This window comes from Cavia porcellus, unplaced genomic scaffold, assembly GCF_034190915.1.
Source record: "Cavia porcellus strain 051 isolate PalLab524CR breed Dunkin Hartley unplaced genomic scaffold, mCavPor4.1 scaffold_17, whole genome shotgun sequence".
Classification (NCBI taxonomy): domain Eukaryota; kingdom Metazoa; phylum Chordata; class Mammalia; order Rodentia; family Caviidae; genus Cavia; species Cavia porcellus.
The window spans coordinates 52,129,447-52,147,802 of NW_026947500.1; the positions used below are offsets into that span (position 1 = coordinate 52,129,447).

An 18,356-nucleotide genomic window follows, 5' to 3' on the forward strand; every position below is an offset into this window, starting at 1 on the left:
TTTAATTAATGAAGGAGTCTTTAGCTGTAGACAATGACCTGTATACAATTTAGAAGAAGAGGGAATTCTGCTTAGAGCTCTGCATGATCTGTCACACTCTCTAATGCAATCACCTTTCCAACACTGCCCTCAGCCTGAGATGCATAGAACTCATGTCAGTATTCTGTTAATTTCTTTTTTTTTTTAATTTTATTTAAGGAGAAAAGAAAAAAAAAGCAGGGAAAGGGTACAAGTTATACAGATTTACAGGAAAAAAAATGAACAGTAGGAAATCACTAGTTAATGGATTACATATTGTCATCTTAGAAATAATTGTTCAAGTCACAAAATTAAAGCTTGTAAAGTGGACATTCCATCAATGATACTGCAAACAGTTCTGTTCAATGATCCAATAAAACTCTGTGATATCATTTTCTATCTTATACACTTAAATATACATGCAGTTATATAGTTTAGAGCACTTTCTTTTCCTCTCTTTTGTACTGTGACTATTACACATTTTGGGTTTCATTGCTCCCACGGTTCTTATTACTTTTTTGGAAGAGAGTAAAACCAAATGTGACATAACAGAACAGAATCGGTCAAGTCAAAAGGGTGGACATAATAGATAATGTAAAAACATAATACAAGGTGATCAACAATGGTTACCATAATGCCTCCCGCTATCTCTAATATAATTGCCTATATCATTAGTTATAGTCACTCACCATGAAGCAGAGCACCTTCTTATGGCCCCATACTCCATAGAGGACAATGCTCAGAGGTCTCTATGCATCCTCTGCACTGGTGCTGGCTTCACTGCCTTCCCAGTAGCTCCTAAACTTTCCACTGTGCCTTCTAGAACTCCCAGTCAGAAATCAGCATAACCCCAGGTACACTTAACCCTCTCTCCAAAAGTTACCTTCACCTGCTTGTTCTTACCACAATCTGTGTCCTGCAGAAAGCTTTCCCTGATACCACCTCTAATGGTGGCAACTTTCTCTTTTTATGTCTGTCTTTCTGCCAGATCTCTGTATCTTTCTGAACTTGTAATATTAGAATAAGCCAACTTTTGTCTGTATAACCTCCTCTGATGGCCTTCGTCATGTGGGTTTAACAGATATATGTTTGTTATATATGTTGTATATATGGATATATATCATACGAACTTCACAACATAGCTTGAATTAATTTAATATAATCCAGACCTTCTGCCTTGAACTCTGGACCTGTATGTCTAATTGTTTATGCACAGCTTCTCATATGGCCAAAAGAAATTTCAAACTCAATGCAAAGATTTATATTCCCCTTTCCCCTCGAACGCCTGCTTCTTCATCATTCTGTAAAAACACAAAAACTTCAGTTAGCATCGAGCCCATTCTTTCTCTCATACCCTTACTCAGTATATCAAGAAATCTAGTCAGCTCCACTTCTGAAATATATACTAACTTTGCTCTGCATGGGGATGAACCATCATCATCTTTTACCTAAAATAGTGCAATGTGCTCCTTTTTGTTTAGTACCTATCATCCTTACCCAGGTAAATTCAATTATCAACAGATTTTCTAGAGTGATATTTTTAAAAGATAAATTAGATTATATAACATCTTGGTCCCAATCCTATTATACTCCTATTCTGACTCAAAATAAAAGGTTAAGAGTTCAAAATAGAGGATGAGATCACGCTGGCTTCCGTGGCCGTACATCTCTCATTTGAACTGTCTTCCTCACTACAAGGAAATCACATTGATTTTCTTGTTGTCTCTAGAGTATATTCTTGACATGCTCAAGCCCCAGAAAAACATAATCACTGCCTAGAGTGCTCTTCCTGTGATACAGCGAGGGTCTGTATTCCTGCTTTGCCCTGGTTTTTGTTTTGAAGTCAATTTTGTTCATGACACTTTCCCACACCAACATGTTTAAAACTATCCTCACTCATCTCTGACCTCGCTTTCCACTTAACCAGCTTTTAAAAATTCTTCTCTACATACTATGTATTTTCACCACTCATTTTATTTTAAATTGGCTTTCCTTTTTTAAAATTTAGTTTCCATAGAAAGTGTGGTTTTCCCTTTTATTTCTGTACCTGGAGCAATGTCTTATTCATGGTAAACACGATAAAACCTATTAGATATTGTGCGTGGTTTGATCAGTTCTCTCATGCTGCAGTTTAAATCAAGTTCTTAAGGATTTTTATCACAGCAGCTTTGTAGTATAATTGCAGGTCTGGGATTGTGCTGGCTTCTGACTTGTTACCCAGAAATGTTTTTGCTACTCTAGGCCTCTTCTGTTATCAACTGAATTTTAGGAATGTTTTCTCTAGATCTGTGAGGAACCCTAATGGTACATCAAACCCTGCGACTAAATCATAACATCTAAAAAGTTAGACAACCCCAATTTGCACCACAACATTATTATTGATAATGAGTTGATGGAGAAGCTGGTGGCCGTGTGGCATTGCATATCACACAGGTGGAGTTGAGTATGCATCCCTGCTCTGAGCCATGCTCCCTGATCTGAGCCATGGTAAAGGCGTGGCATCAAGGACTCATAAATGTTACATTTAAAAATGCTTTAAGGTGATAAAGTTACAACTCTTCTTTTATAAACATGGTTATTTCTTGCACATTAATTTCTATTGTTTTCCCAGTGGTAAATCATACTCCTGTATACCATACTATTCCACGAGATTGCTTCAGGATGATGTTTTACATAAACATCATGACAGGAAACATAAATTCAATTTTACATTAATCTTAAGAAGTGCCATTGTCTAAATGTTTGTATAATGCCAAAATCCTTACACTTGAATCCTAACATCAAGGATGACAGTATCACAGTGTGAGGCCTTTGGAAGGTGACTGGTTAATGAAAGAAGAGCCTTTGGGACCAGAATCAGTGCTCTTGTAAAAGAGATCTCAGAGAACTAGGTAGCATCTTCCACCACATAAGAACATAATAAAAATGTGCAGGCACAAACCAGAGAGTGGGACGTCACCAGATATCCCAACTGTAGGCACTATTCTTGTATGTTCTAACATCTAAACCTGTGGAAAATGAAGTGATGCTTAGAAGCTATTCATGGTATGGGAGTGAAACTTCATGGTAAAGAGCTTGCCTAACCTGAAAGAGACCCTAAGTTTGATATTCAATACCAAAAAACAAAATCAAAACAGAAAACTAAAATCAAAGAGAAGTTAACTACACCATGGTACTTTCTTACAACAGCCTCAGTAGACTAAGATAATAAGTTATTTTACTTTAGCACAAAACATTAACTGGTGTATCCTTTGGCAATTTGGAAAGGGACATTTGATCTTTTTGATTAGTAATTAACATGACAATCTTGAATAAAATTTTTCTTATCTGTATTTTAGTTCCATCTTCTAAGAAGTGAGGATATTGGAATATTCAAACTTCTTTCATCTGAGACACCATACAATATACTAGTAACTTAAAAGTTGCATTTATATTACTTATGGCATATTTTGGACTCAGTTACAGCAATGAAATAGGTGACCCTGTGGAGAGGCTGCCAGGGCTCAGCAGGTCCTTGCAACTACCACTCTGATCCTTCTTTCTCATTGCTCCAGGTACCACGTGACTCCCAATGGAGAACAGCACAGAGGTGACTGAGTTCCTTCTGGCGGGCTTAACTGATGACCCAGGACTGCGGCTCCCACTCTTCATGATCTTCTTCCTTGTTTACCTCAGCACTCTGCTTGGGAACCTGGGCATGACTGGCTTGATCCTGCTGGACTCACATCTCCACACCCCCATGTACTTCTTCCTCAGCAACCTGTCCCTGGTGGACTTTGGGTACTCCTCAGCTGTCACTCCCAAGGTGATGACTGGACTCCTCTCAGAGGACAAGATGATATCCTACAATGCATGTGCCCTCCAGTTCTTCTTCTTTGTAGGCTTCATCACTGCAGAAAGTTTCCTGTTGGCCTCCATGGCCTATGACCGCTATGCAGCTGTGTGTAAACCCCTTCACTACACCACCATCATGACCACCAGCAAGTGTGTTTGTCTGAACACAGCCTGCTATGTCTGTGGCTTCTTGAATTCTGCCATCCATACAGGCAACATCTTCAGCCTGTCCTTCTGCAGGTCTAATCTGGTTGATCACTTTTTCTGTGATGCTCCCCCTCTCCTGGCTCTCTCCTGCACAGACAGCTATGTCAGTGAGATGGTCATCTTTTTAGTGGTGGGTTTCAATGCCCTTTTTGCTATCCTGATCATCTTGGTCTCCTATCTGTTTATATTCATCACCATCCTGAGGATGCAGTCTTCTGAAGGACGCCAGAAAGCTTTTTCCACCTGTGCCTCCCACCTCACCGCAGTCTCCATCTTCTATGGCACTGTCATCTTCATGTACCTGCAGCCCAGCTCCAGTCACTCTATGGGCTCAGACAAGATGGCATCTGTGTTCTACACCATGGTCATCCCCATGCTGAATCCACTGGTCTACAGCCTGAGGAACAAGGAGGTGAAGAGTGCCTTTAAGAAGGCTGTGTGGAAAGCAAAGTCATCTGTAGGATTCTTATTTTAGCTATGCAGAATCTGTCACAAGACAATTTCATTCACCTTACATAGATAGATGATAAATTTGTCCATTAATTAATTCCATTTTTATTGTATATATAAGTCTATAGACCAAAAGTCTTAAAGAACAAGAGACTTGGAAATAACAGGTTAGACTTACCTATGAATGCGGAGTTCTGATTTTTTAATCTCCTTTTTAATACACTCTCAAAGCTCACAAGCACAGGCACAGTACTTTTAAGCACTACCAACACATATAATCCATGAGAAATAAAGAAACTCTACACCTACAGATAGAGATGCATATTCAAGGGGGGTATGGGTTTGTTGTTGTAGTAGAATCTAAAGCGATTATTTTCGTGTCTAAGGCCACATTCTTAATAGTAAGAATTTCACTTGTTTAGGAGAGAGAGTATAAAAAAATTAAATATACTATTAATTTAACTTTAGTGACTCCAGCTACAATGGGAATACTTATAATTAATTGAAATTAAATAAGCATTAACAGTACCTATTAACTGAGTACAGTGTGTATTTCCACACAAGTAAGGAACATGCACTGATCAAAACAAGGCAGTTGTCACTTCCTCTTCTTTCATTTCTGTGTTTTCTGCCTTTGGGCTCTTTACTTATAGATTTCATACAATATACAATAGTTTATTGAAAACAATAATCATCTTCCTACACTATAGGACAATAGAATTTATTTCTTATATCTGTGTTTGGGGAATATTTAATATTTATAAAATTTACAAATTTAGTCTTTAGTAATACAAATTTTTATAAAAGTTGATAATTAGCCTTTATTAAAGTATTTCAAAAGATTTCAAGTACAGTTTTATTATTACATTTTTCTTTGTTTATGTTTTCCTTGACAATAAGTAGGTATTTGTTTGGTAAAGTAAACGTCCATATTAAGTGTCTTAGTTGTTTTTATCCTCATTGCTGAGACAAAATATCTGACTCCCAAAGTTAAAGAAGGAAAGATTTATTTAGCTCACAGTTCACAGAGATGTTAGTCCATGATTGCCTGGCATCAAGGCAGAGTGGTATATGGCAAAGAAGTGTCACAGTTCATGGCATCCACAGGTGGCAAAAACAACAAGAAAACTTAACAGTGACTTTCTCTCCCTTTTATCTTATCTAGACTACTTAGAGTGGATAATACACCCTTTTTATCAATCAATATTTATTAGAGAAACATGTAATACAAGATAAACATGTATAAGGAATTAAAGGGTTGACTTACGATGGCCACAGCAGAGTTGGAGGAAGAAGAGTGCAGAGAGTGTCTGCACACTGGAGACAGAAGGCTTCAGTTCAAGGCCCGGAGCTCATTGCAGTGTCACATACAAGTCTGAGGTAGGAGGTCAGTGGGTCTGCAATGAAGGCTGAAGAGTCTATGCTGGAAGGCTGAAGGAGCTGTACCAGAAGCCGAAGAGTCTGCACTTCAATCCAAGAGACAACATCCAAGGAGAAGACAAAGAATGGAGATCCTCTGATGAAACAGAAGCAGAACCCTCCTTCTTTATTTTTCCTTTATACCACACAGATTACAAATCACCCTTGGGTGAGTTTTCCATACCTTAAGGTGTGGAAGTGCTGAGCCAATTTAGTTAATCTTTTACTCAAATTGACACAATCAACCATCACATCCTTAATCTTCGTGCTCTTGAGCCTAGCATTATACCATGAATTAATTTTAGTATCACACACTTTAGATCCAACCAAATCTGAAAAAGCCCCATGTATGACAGCATGAGGCTTTTGGGGATATCTAAACACAAACCATAGAATTCCATTCTTGACCCTCCAAAAGACTCATCCGTTTCACTTTATGTAAAAAGGAATTTAGTCTGAGAGTTGCTGAAGTCTTGGGAGTTTTAGCATTGTTGAAAAGTCTAAGTCTAAATCTCCTCTGAGATTTAAGGGAAACTCTTAGCTGGAAGCCCCTGTATAAATGAAAAGAAAGTTAAACACTTTCAACATTTAATTACACAAGATAGACATTTCAGTTCCAAAAGCTACAAACAAGAGGAGAGCAAAAATTGGAAACAAAGACAAAAAATGTAGCAGGACAAACCTTAAATCCCACAGTTCCACTTCCAGTAACACCAGTACTCTGTGACAACCTGTGAACTCCAAAGGTGGCTCTGCCTCTGTAGCACTTCTGGCGGTTGTAGCTCTCATGGCTTTTTCTGTGACCGACTTTGCTCACTCCTTGCAGATTTCCTTGTATGATCCATTTTCCTGGATTCTCCAACCATCTAGGGTCTCCACTGCACCTTTAGCCTTACACTTACAGCTTCACAAGCAGCATTCTCAGGGGCACTCTGCCTGGCCTCCCAGGCCTTCTGAAATATTAATGGAAGCTTTCCTGACTCCACAACTCTTTCATTCTGTATGCACCTAAAACTGGGACCATATGGACAATGGCAAGATCTGCCACCAGCTGGAACAGCAGCCAAGCTTCTTTTTCCTTTAGCTATAGGAGTCAAGTGCCTGAATTGCTGAACACTCTGAACCCAGTCCCAAGAAACAAGTTCTCTAAGGCACCATCACTCTGGAACATGGTGCTCTGGGAATCTTCTCAAAGTAAAGTCTTTCACTTTTGCAATTTTGAGGCTAAAAAGGGTGTTGTCCTGTTGCTTTTTCTGATGCCCTCAGGCCATCTTCTTTATGCTTTTGTTCCTTCTCAGTAATCAAGATTTTTGCTCCATCTCAGTGGTCCACATCTTTACTAGAGCTTCTATTTTATTCAAATGCACATGTTAAATCATTCTACTTGGTTCTTTGCTCTTTATTCTCAGCACAAATCTGGTCAACAGCTTCCCACAATAGCTGTACCATCACCTCAACATTAGACTGCCTTGAAATTTCTTCTGCAAGGTTAATTAGTCCTTTCCCCTTACTCTCAGTCTCAAACTCTCTGGACATGAGAAAAATGCATAGAAACATTCTGCCAAGGTATAGCACACATTGTCTGGAGTCCAACAACCAGTGCAGTTCTTTTCCCCAGCAGAAACCTCCCCAGTCTGATCTTTACTGGTATCATTTCTACCAGCATTGTGGTCTTCTGAGTTCTGATCAAAATCTCCCATCAAGTATTACCTAAAGCATACTAATGCCACTTTTTCAGCTGGCATCTCCAAACCTTTCCTAAGCCATTCCCAAATGTTCCTGACCTGCATGGTTAGGTATAGTCATAGCAACAACTCAACTCCTGGTACCAAATTCCATCTCAGTTATTTTTTTCTCTTTTCTAAGATAAAATACATAACACCCAATATTAAAAGAGAAAAGGTTTATTTAGCTCACAGTTTGTAGAGATTTTAGACTATCACTGACTGACTCCATGCAGAGTGGAATATGTCAGACAAGCTTCAGAGTTAAGAACAGTTTATGGCACCCACAATGTAGCAAAAACAACTAGGAATCTAAACAGTCTCTCTCTGGTCCTTTTATCTTTTCTAGACTACATGGCACTACAAACATTTACAATTGATGTTTGTGCCCTAACATTATATTTGTAAATTGACATACTAAGAAATCATTATCTAAAAAATGTTAAGTATTTACATAATGTTTTCAGTTGGAAATATATGACAACATACAGAGAAACACACACATATATGATTTTTCTTCATTTTTTATGTTATATATCACATTTATTGGTTTTTATATGGCAAACCATCCTTGAACTCCTGGGATGAATCCCATTTTTATCATGAAAAATAGTCTTCATACTATGCTACTGGATTTGGTTTTCTAGCATTTTGCTGAAGATTTTTGTATCTCTGTTAATGAAGGAAACTGAGCTGTAGATTTCTTTATTTTTATTCTGTTTGTCTGATTTGGGTATCACAGTGATGTTCCTGTAGGATGATGATGGAAAAATTCTCTCCTGTTAAATTTTTAGGAACAATATAAGAAGGATCAGTATTAGCTTTTCATTAAATATTGGTAAAGCTCATTAATTAAGTTATGGTCTTCTGTACATAAAAGACTTTAAATTGTCAACTCAATATTGTTTCTTATACGCTCACTTCAGTAGCACACACACCATCTTGCAACTTATTACTTATATGCCCAAATTTCTCTTCCTATTCTCATGATTCAATCATGGTAAGATCTGTGTCCAGAAGTTTGTCCATTTCTTCAAGATAATCCATATTTTGACATACAATTATTAATAATAGCCTCTAATCACCTTCAGTAGTTCATAATATGTTATACTTTCTCCTTTCTTTGATTTCATTTATCTGAGTTTTCTCTATTTTCATCAATGTTTCATCTAGTTTCATCAATGTTATCTTTTCAAAAATAATTTATTTTGCTTTATAGTGTCTAATTTATTTCCATTCTGATTTTTGGGGTTTTTTCCTACTAATTTTAGATTTAATATTTTCTTATTTTCAAGTTCTTTGAATGCTTATTTGATGTTTTTTCTGGTCATTGATTGCTGTACATATCTCTCTTATTTTTGTTTTTGATTTTCCCATACATTTCAGATTATAGTATTTTTTATTTTCATTTTTATCAAGAAATTTTAAATTTTCTTTTTTACTGATTTGATATACAGGAATAAATTTTGTTTTTCTTGTTACTGGTTTCCAATTTATTTCATTCAAATGGAAAGATACATGATACAATTTCAATTTTTAAAAATTTACTAAGATGTGTTTTGTGACCCACCACATACTCTATGCTAAACTTTTTTTTTCTGGTACTGGGGATCGAACTCATGATCTCATGCTTATCAGACAAGTGCTTAAACAAACTCTATTCTAGACAATGTTTCATATGTGGCTGAGAAGACTATGCATTCTTCATTTTGGGATGTACTGTTCTATAAATATCATTGTAATCCATTTGATCTAGCATATACTTTAATCCTGTTAATGTTTTGATATATTTTCTGATCCTTCCGCTACTGAAAGTAGAATGTCAAAGTTCTCTGGTATTATTGTATTGAAATTTCTCTTTGTTATCGCTTTATGATTTTTTTTGTTTTGAGATAGGGCCTCAGTATGTAATTCAGGCTGGTCTTGAACTCACTATGTAGCTCAGACTGGCCTCAAACTCATGGTGATCTTCCTGTCCCAGCCTACCAAGTGCTGGGATTATGTGCATATGTCACTATGCCTGATTTAAATATGCCTTTTAATGTTGTTTTGTTTTGTTTTCAGGCAAGATCTTACTGCATAATGCAGCCAACCTTGAATTCACTTATGTAGCCTGGGTTGGCCTTGAACTTATTGCAATCCTCCTGCTTCTGTCTCCCAGTGCTGGCACTACAGGAATGTGCCACCAAACCTGACTACTCTCTCCTTATATGTCTATTAATATTTGCTTCATAGATGTAAATGTTCTAATATTTGGTGAATATAATTATTATTTCCTCAGAATTAATTGATTCACTTATCATGTGTAATGCTCTTGTTTTAATTTGACTTAAAATCTATTTGCCTGTTATGAGTGTGGTTACTTCTGATTTCTTTTAGATTCCATTTGCATGGAGTATTTTTTTATCATTATTTCACTTTTTGTCTATGCCTGTCCTTAGAGGGGAATTTAATTGCTTACACACAACAAGAAACTAAGCTAAATTTCTTCATTGTTTGCTTGTTAATTTTGGTATGTCTATTATGGAATTCAGCTACATGGTTACCATGAAGCTTACCAAAAAATATCTCTTAATTATAAATTGTCTTGAAATGCTAGCAACATAGCATGGTCACAATGATAAGAAAAGTTTTTAGAGAGAGTTTATATGCTAATAGAACACTACACTTGTACTTCCCATATTTTGAATTTTTGAAGTCCTATTTTACATATTTATATACCATGTATCTCTAACATATTAATATAGGTATTATTTCCATTGTTTCATTTTTCGTCTTGGTATAAAGATATAAATGCTGTATGCATCATTTTTACATAATCAGAGCTTCGTAAATTTGCCTATTTAGTTATTTTTATAACAGGCCAAGTATGACACATATCTTTCCCTATTTTCTTTTGCTAACAATTCTTTCCTGTTGAAGAGCTCTGTTAGCATTTCTAAAGAACAAGTCTAGTGGTGATAAATTTTCTCAGCATTTTTTAGTGTGGAAGTATCTCTATCACTTCTTCATTTATGAAGGATAGCTTTCTGAGTATTGTATTGTTGGTTGATCTTTTTTTCTTTGATGCTGTGATAATCATTTGCTAATTCCTTGTGGCCAATAAGAGTTCAGCAGACAAACTTGGTTTCGGGTATATTGGATGCTGTTTATATATTATGTGTTTCCTTTCTCTTGCTACTCCAAAAGTATGCTTACCTTTAGCTTTATAGAGCTTCACTATATTACTGAGGTAGTCCTGGTAGGGTTGAGTTTGAGTGGTGACCTATCTGCTGAGTCTTTGTCTTGGTTTAATACATTTTCTGTCATCTTTTTAAAGAAGATCTCTACCTTTGGCATTCTCAAACCCCTCTTGAACCCAAAGAACCTGAATATTTGTTCTTTTAATGTTGTTCTGCTATTCCCATACACTTTGTTCACTCCTCTTTTTCTTGTTTTTCTTTCTCTTTTGATTGTATATTTTCAAATATCCTGTATTTGAGGTCACCAATGCTTCTTTGTTTATTCTGCTCTTGATACCTTCACTGTGTTTTTGTTTGGTTTAGTGTCATTTTTATCTCAAGGATTTTTGTTTGATATTTTAGTTGCTTTAGTATCTCTGTTAAATTTGTCAGGTGAAGGATTCAGTTGTTTGTCTGTGCCTTTATGAAGCCTGTTAATTTTCTTTCAAGCACCTATTTTGAATTCTCATTTCAAGAGTTCACACATATTGGTTGCCATAGAATCAATTTGTAGCATCTTATTTTGGTGATTAGTTGAAGTCTGACTTCCATGAAAGTTCCTAATCCTTGTTGGTGTGCAACATCAAATGTAAACTGAAATATTAAATAGTTGTCCCAGACTTCATAATCTGGTACTTTTGGGCCTGCCTTTCCAGAAATCCTAAGCATGCTAATTATTTTCTGAGCCTGTAGTCATTTCTATCATTTGAGCTCTAGATGGTACTCCTGGTTACCATTTTACTATGAGTCCACAGTCAATGTGCTGTTACTGTTACGGCAATAGAAGGTCCCCCAAGCCTAAGTTTGTATAAAACTTTCAGTTTCCATGTTGCTTAGAATGAACTGGAGGAGTACCCAAAAAAGATAGTTCACAATAAAGGATGGATAGAAAGCTAAAGAGGATGAATCTCTTGCAATATGGTAGTGGCCCAAGGGAAAAAAGGTGAAGGATGAGGAGAAACAAGAAGAATAAAGATATATCATGTGTGGGAACCTAATAACCCCAGTTATAAAAACATTATAGGCCACAACATGAACTAAAACAAATTATGATAACAGGAATGAAAAATGGAATAGAGAAACTGGAGGAGGACAAAGGGTAGGAAGGGGAGGTATTAAAAAAAAGGAAAGATGCTGTAATATGTACCTGTAACCATTATTCAAGGTAGATGTAAAGTATGTGCACTACAAACATGTACAAATAAAAATTTTTTTAAACAAGGTAGTTTATCCTCAGTCTTGACCTAGGATCAGGTTAAGTCCAGATACTTTGGCCATGGTTGCCATCTTGTGGTCAGGTACTGTAAGATTCTGCTTAATTCTAGCCCTCACCAAGGTCAAGGCTCCTATACCATGACTTGGCAACAAATTTTCTCTTCTTTCCCTAAGCAGATGACTACTTTCTTCATGCTGTGCTACCTGAGGCTGCGAAGAGGGTGAGGTAGGCAGTCCATGGCCACCAACACTAATGACATGGAGCCCACAGTGCAGAGATCAGTACACTGAAGGGGCAGGACCAAGGCCATGATGCGATAGCCTACTTTCTGCTGTGCTTTATACGTAGCTCAACACTGCTACACACAAGTGACAGGTGACCCTGATCAGAATGAAGGATATGCATCTGGGGTCACTGCTCTCCTCCTGGCACTGGGCTAGGTCCAGAGACTTCATCCTTTGGCACTGACTTGGGTACACAGGCCATAAAAATTCACTCAGTACTGAGTTTTCACCCATCTAGATCTAAGTTATGAAGCAAAATATTTTGCCTAACTTTCTGTCTTACTCCCAACAGAAGGAGTCTTGCTCTGTGCTATGAGTGGGGGAGGGAAGATGGAGGCAATCCCTTGACTGTCTGGCAAATATGAGTCTGAAGGCTTGGTCTACTGGCATTGGCCTGTGGAGAGGGCCCATGGAGTTTGGCTTGGTACTGGGTTTCACTGTGGCAGGGCAGACACCAATTTCAAGTCTAAGAGCCAAGCTTAATGCCCACTCCCTGCCCCCAGCAGGTGTTGTTTCTTCCATGGTGTTTTGCTTAGCTGTTAGTGACATGGGCAATTCTTTCCTGCCCACAATCACCAATGTGTCTTTTCTTATTACTACTGTAAACCAAGTAATGTGATCGCTCATGTGGAAGTTATAGAAGTCTTGAAGGAAATCTGGACTGTGAAGAGCAGTTGAAATTGATGTTTCTGCAGTGAGATCATGGTTTCAAAGCCTTATCAACCATCTTGCTCTGTGTGGCTTAACTTGCTGTATTCACCAACAAGCAGCAGTGAAAGCAGACTTGAAGCCATGCAGCTGAGAAAAAAATAGCTTAACAGTTACTTGAGAAAAACGTGTATTAGGATCATTGTCAAATGAGCCATCTACAGAGAAATATCACTGTTTTACCTACTTAGCAGCCTCACTTAGCGATTTGCTTTTACGGCACCCTGGATTTCACTCAAGCATAAAAAGCTGTATTCCTAAGCCACTGTTGAAGAATTGAGCAACAATGATTTTATAATACATCATTATGGTTTTCTGAAGATACAAACAAAATTGGAGCAAATGAGAGTTTGATCACACTTTCCATGGATTTTTTAAAGAAATTTGAAAAACATAATAGGCTTTGAAAATCTTAATGTATACCTACAGACTGTAAAAACTATGAACTTGATCAAAACTTTATGCTCCTAGAACAAGCCTGAAAATGTCTTAATCTCTCATTTTTGCCTCAGTCTGAAGCTAGACAAAAAAGGGAAACAAGATTAAAAATCTAAACTTCTGGAATGTTGAAAATATGCTCCAAAATATGATGCAGAAAAGAATGAGAATTAAGATTTAGAGCATTTAAGAAACCACACCCAATTGTTAATTGACCCGACAGTTAATTAAAATTTCAATGGCCATATTCAGCAAGGAATACAGAAATAATATAAGTGATCCAGTAAAACCACTAAGTAAACAAATATCACCAACTCTGTTGCCAAACCTTATTCAGAAAGAATAACATGAATTCTAAAATATGCTTTTTATTATTTAAAAAGGCCAGATTTTACCAAAAATATATGTCACCCAAAGAAAAAGGAAAGTGTGAAAAACACAAGGTTTGAGGGAAAAGTCAATGGAAACCATTTTTGGAAGGAATTTATACATTAGACTTAATAGACAAAGAGTAACTGAGGTAGATGGAACTGTCTAAAGACAGACTCTGCATAACTAAAATATGAATCCTACAGATGACTTTGCTTTCCACACAGCCTTCTTAAAGGCACTCTTCACCTCCTTGTTCCTCAGGCTGTAGACCAGTGGATTCAGCATGGGGATGACCATGGTGTAAAACACAGATGCCATCTTGTCTGAGCCCATAGAGTGACTGGAGCTGGGCTGCAGGTACATGAAGATGCCTGACCCATAGAAGATAGAGACTGCGGTAAGGTGGGAGGCACAGGTGGAAAAAGCTTTCTGGCGTCCTTCAGAAGACTGCATCCTCAGGATGGTGATTAATATAAACAGATAGGAGACCATGATGACCAGGATAGCAAAGAAGTCATTGAAACCCACCACTAAAAAGATGACCATCTCACTGACATAGCTGTCAGAGCAGGAGAGAGCCAGAAGAGGGGGAGCATCACAGAAAAAGTGATTAACCAGATTGGACCTGCAGAAGGACAGGCTGAAGATGTTGCCTGTATGGATGGCAGAATTCAAGAAGCCACAGACATAGCAGGCTGTGTTCAGACAAACACACTTGCTGGTGGTCATGGTGGTGCTGTAGTGAAGAGGTTTACACACTGCTGCATAGCGATCATAAGCCATGGAGGCCAACAGGAAATTTTCTACCGTGATAAAGGCTACAAAGAAGAAGAACTGGATGGCACATGCATTGTAGGACATCATCTTGTCCTCTGAGAGGAGTCCAGTCATCACCTTGGGAGTGACAGCTGAGGAGTACCCAAAGTCCACCAGGGACAGGTTGCTGAGGAAGAAGTACATGGGGGTGTGGAGATGTGAGTCCAGCAGGATCAAGCCAGTCATGCCCAGGTTCCCAAGCAGAGTGCTGAGGTAAACAAGGAAGAAGATCATGAAGAGTGGGAGCCGCAGTCCTGGGTCATCAGTTAAGCCCGCCAGAAGGAACTCAGTCACCTCTGTGCTGTTCTCCATTGGGAGTCACGTGGTGCCTGGAGCAATGAGAAAAAAGGATCAGAGTGGTAGGTGGGAGGACCTGCTGAGCCCTGACAGCCTCCCCACACGGCCACCTGTTACAGCATTGCTGTCATTGTTTTCAGGAGTGCTGACCTAAAACATGACATGATACATAGAACTGCAGCTTCAGATAATTTGTAGAGCATACAGTGCCCCAGATGAAGGTATTCCGGAGACTCCCTGTCCTCTCACTTCATAGACGACTGATCTAAATGATAGAAAGTTTTATGCAAAATCACCGTGTTCCTTAATTATTTCTGTGAATAGCCTTTGTAGCTCCTTTGTTTGTACCCCTGCTTCTTCATTCATATTCTTTATTCTCAAGTTATAGATCCTCTTAAGAGTCATCTTCTCACCTTTGTATTGTTACTTCTTGTATCCTTGTTATTTTTAAAAAGTTTTTCCTTTCATAATGCCACATTGCAAACCTGCCCTCCAGTTTGGATAATCTATCCTTAGTTTCTTTCAAGCAGTTTTGCCAGCTTTTCAATGGAGTTTTTAATTTCCTGGCAATCTCTTTGAAACTGCTTCATGTATTCTACATTTTCTTTATATTCTTCATCAAATGGTTCTCTCCTTTGTGTTCCTCCATTCTTCCGTCTGTGTCTTCTTGAGAGGTGTTTAGCATTTCTTTTATTAATCTATTTATATCTTGCTTTACATGGTTAAATTTCACTTTTGAACTCATCTATGAGGCCCTGAATATATTTCTTTATGTCACTGGTGCAGTGTCTGATATTGCATGTTTGCTGTCCTCAATCCCTTTTGTATTTACCTTTCTTGGATCAATGTTCTCAGGGTTGGGGGCTGGGGAATTTTTCTTATTGTTTCCTCTTCTCGTATTTTTTGTTTCTTCCATACAAGTATATAAAGAAGGCCCTAATCCCTTTATTTTTGTTGATTCTGGTTCTTCTGAAGTGAACTGGATAGGTGACCCTGCGTACTCCAGTGTGCTATTGAAGTGCAAATAGGGACAGCACATTTTGGCCCCTCTCCTGCAGGTCAGCCAGCCCATTGAGGCCTTCACTGGCCTCACTGTCTTAGTGTGCACAGTGCATAGGGAATTGGTTTAGTTCCCAGCCAGGGGCATAACCCAGGCCAAGCACATCTGACCAATCCCGTCTGGGAAGGGAAGAACTGACTGAAGTCTCTGCAGTACTTTGTTTCTGCCAGTCCTGCCTGGTTCCAAGATGTTGTTCCCTTTCCCGTGGAAAGGTTTTATTCCCAACACTTACAGCAGGTCAATGCAGGTCCCCTACTGGCTCTGCTTTCTGTTGGTCTTGCTGGTCCCTGACCTCAGTGCGCCAGCAGCCCAGCGCAACCGTGGCTCAGGCGAGTCTAAGTGGTGGGAACCCAGGCAGTTTGCTGAGTCACAGCCCCATGAGTTGGGACGTGCCAGCCAGTGCAGTTCTCTGGTGTGCTGCTCCCTTCTGTCATCACATCTCCTCACCAAGGCCTTCGGGCTTACCAGCCACCAGCTTCACTGTGCCCATGCTTCTCCAGGTTCCAACACTGTTTCTGGCACAGTGAGACCGGCTCTGGTGAGAGCGCCACCAGCTACTGCCTTCTTCTGTTCAAGATTTTCTTTTTTAAAATTCTTTCTGTGGGCTTCAATTCTCACTTGGTCAAGGGGATCTGCGTCTTTCCTGCTTTTCCTTCTCCAGAATGCGATACTCCAGCATCTGGGCAGTTTCTCTCAGAGAGGCTTTTTACTTTGCTGCTTACTGTTCCGCCATCTTCCCAGTTCAAAAAATCACATGTTCATTGCTTCCTGGAAAAGCCAAAGTTCTGAATACCTTTTAAAATAACCAAAACTAACCTTTTACAATACACTAAAAGAGCCTAACGTCTTAGTCCTGTCTACGTAACACAGGAAAATGCCATGCACTTGGTAGATAAAAAACAACACTTATTTCTCACTGTCTGTAATGTGGAGAAACTGAAGAATAAGGTGCTGGCAAACTCATTGTCTCCGGAGGACCTGTTTCTTAATGTATAGATTGCACTTTTTTGCTGTGTTCACCTGCTTGAAGAAGCTACCTATTCCTCCAAGCTCCCTCATATAAAAACACTAGTCCCATTCATAGAGGTTGTTTCCTCATGATCTAACCACCTTCCTGGGTTGCCCTTCCTAATACCATCCCATTGGAGGTTACCATTTCAGTATATGAATTTATGAGAGACACATCAGACCATACCAAAATCCGTGTAAAATTGAGTGAATCTTACTTTTACAGACATTTTCCTCATTTCCATTGTTTCAAGAGCAATGTTATTATTCACTGTTATGATACTGAAAGATTGTTAAGCAAAATGTGTCATTAGCCTAAAATTCTCCTATGGTCTAATCTGGTACTCAGAGTGTACAATTTACCACAGAGAGGGAAGAGTATAGAAATTCATACATGAGTAAAAAGCACACTTAGATAATACTAGTTTTTAATCTTATGTTAGTCCAATTTTCAGGCTTTGCATCCTGGGATCCCTAATCTCAAGAAAACTTACCCAGAGTAGTATGACTAAGATAACTTCTTTCTTCAAAAGTCACCCACTTGAATAAATACACCAGACAAGGATTCCTCAAATTAAAAAAAAAAAAAAAAAAAAAAGGTGTAAGAATCATTTTAAAACTTCTTTACTTCCTAGGTATCTATACTACTAATCTCTGTTAGTTCATCAAAAAGAGCAGTTTGTACTGTCATTGACTGATTGATCATTTTTATGCCAAGATCTTGTAACCTGAACAACTACTTCTAAGATAACAGTATGCAATATATTATTAACTAGTGTTAATTTCCTTCTATTTTTTAAATTCTCTGCCATTTCTATCCATTTTTCTGTTTTGCTTTTTAAAAGAAAAAAGAAAAAATATTTTTAAAAAACCTTTTTTACTATTTTTTCCACTTATGAAATTCTACATTTGACTCCAACATCTTCATGGAGCAAAACAAACAAAAATTAATTTAGTCTATGGAAAAGAAAGGAAGAGCTACATACGTTTTTTGAGATATTTGCTGATCTTTTACCTTTTTTGTTCCACAGATGGGAAGTATTCTCTTGCCTGAAATGTATAGTTAGTTCTTGGGGCAAAATAATTAAAATTCATTCTTCTTGACAAGGCGCTCTTTTCTGCTAACGCAAATGTCATGCATTCAAAGAAAAATATATTCCACAGCTCCCTTGTAGTCTCCTCCACACTTTCCCTTACAGACATGACTATGCCAGTACATGAGAACATATTACCTTTTTATTCTAAACCTTAAAGGCTTTACCTATCACTTTATGAACATAGAAG

General features: G+C 38.0%; 2 protein-coding genes across 2 annotated transcripts; one reads left to right on the forward strand and one right to left on the reverse strand.

The window, feature by feature from the left end:
• Nucleotides 1–3,589: 3,589 nt before the first annotated feature.
• LOC100717441 (olfactory receptor 5B12-like) lies at nt 3,590–4,534 on the forward strand. The gene has a single exon (XM_003464206.1). The coding sequence runs from the start codon at nt 3,590–3,592 to the stop codon at nt 4,532–4,534; it is 945 nt and encodes a 314-aa protein (XP_003464254.1).
• A 9,374-nt stretch (nt 4,535–13,908) lies between these two features.
• LOC100717165 (olfactory receptor 5B12-like) lies at nt 13,909–15,019 on the reverse strand. Its single transcript, XM_003464205.2, has one exon. The coding sequence runs from the start codon at nt 15,017–15,019 to the stop codon at nt 14,075–14,077; it is 945 nt and encodes a 314-aa protein (XP_003464253.1). The 3' UTR covers nt 13,909–14,074.
• Nucleotides 15,020–18,356: the final 3,337 nt, after the last annotated feature.

Coding starts and splice junctions, on each gene's coding strand:
- LOC100717441 (XM_003464206.1), top strand. CDS start 3,590: ATGGAGAACAGCACAGAGGTGACTGAGTTCCTTCTGGCGGGCTTAACT.
- LOC100717165 (XM_003464205.2), bottom strand. CDS start 15,019: ATGGAGAACAGCACAGAGGTGACTGAGTTCCTTCTGGCGGGCTTAACT.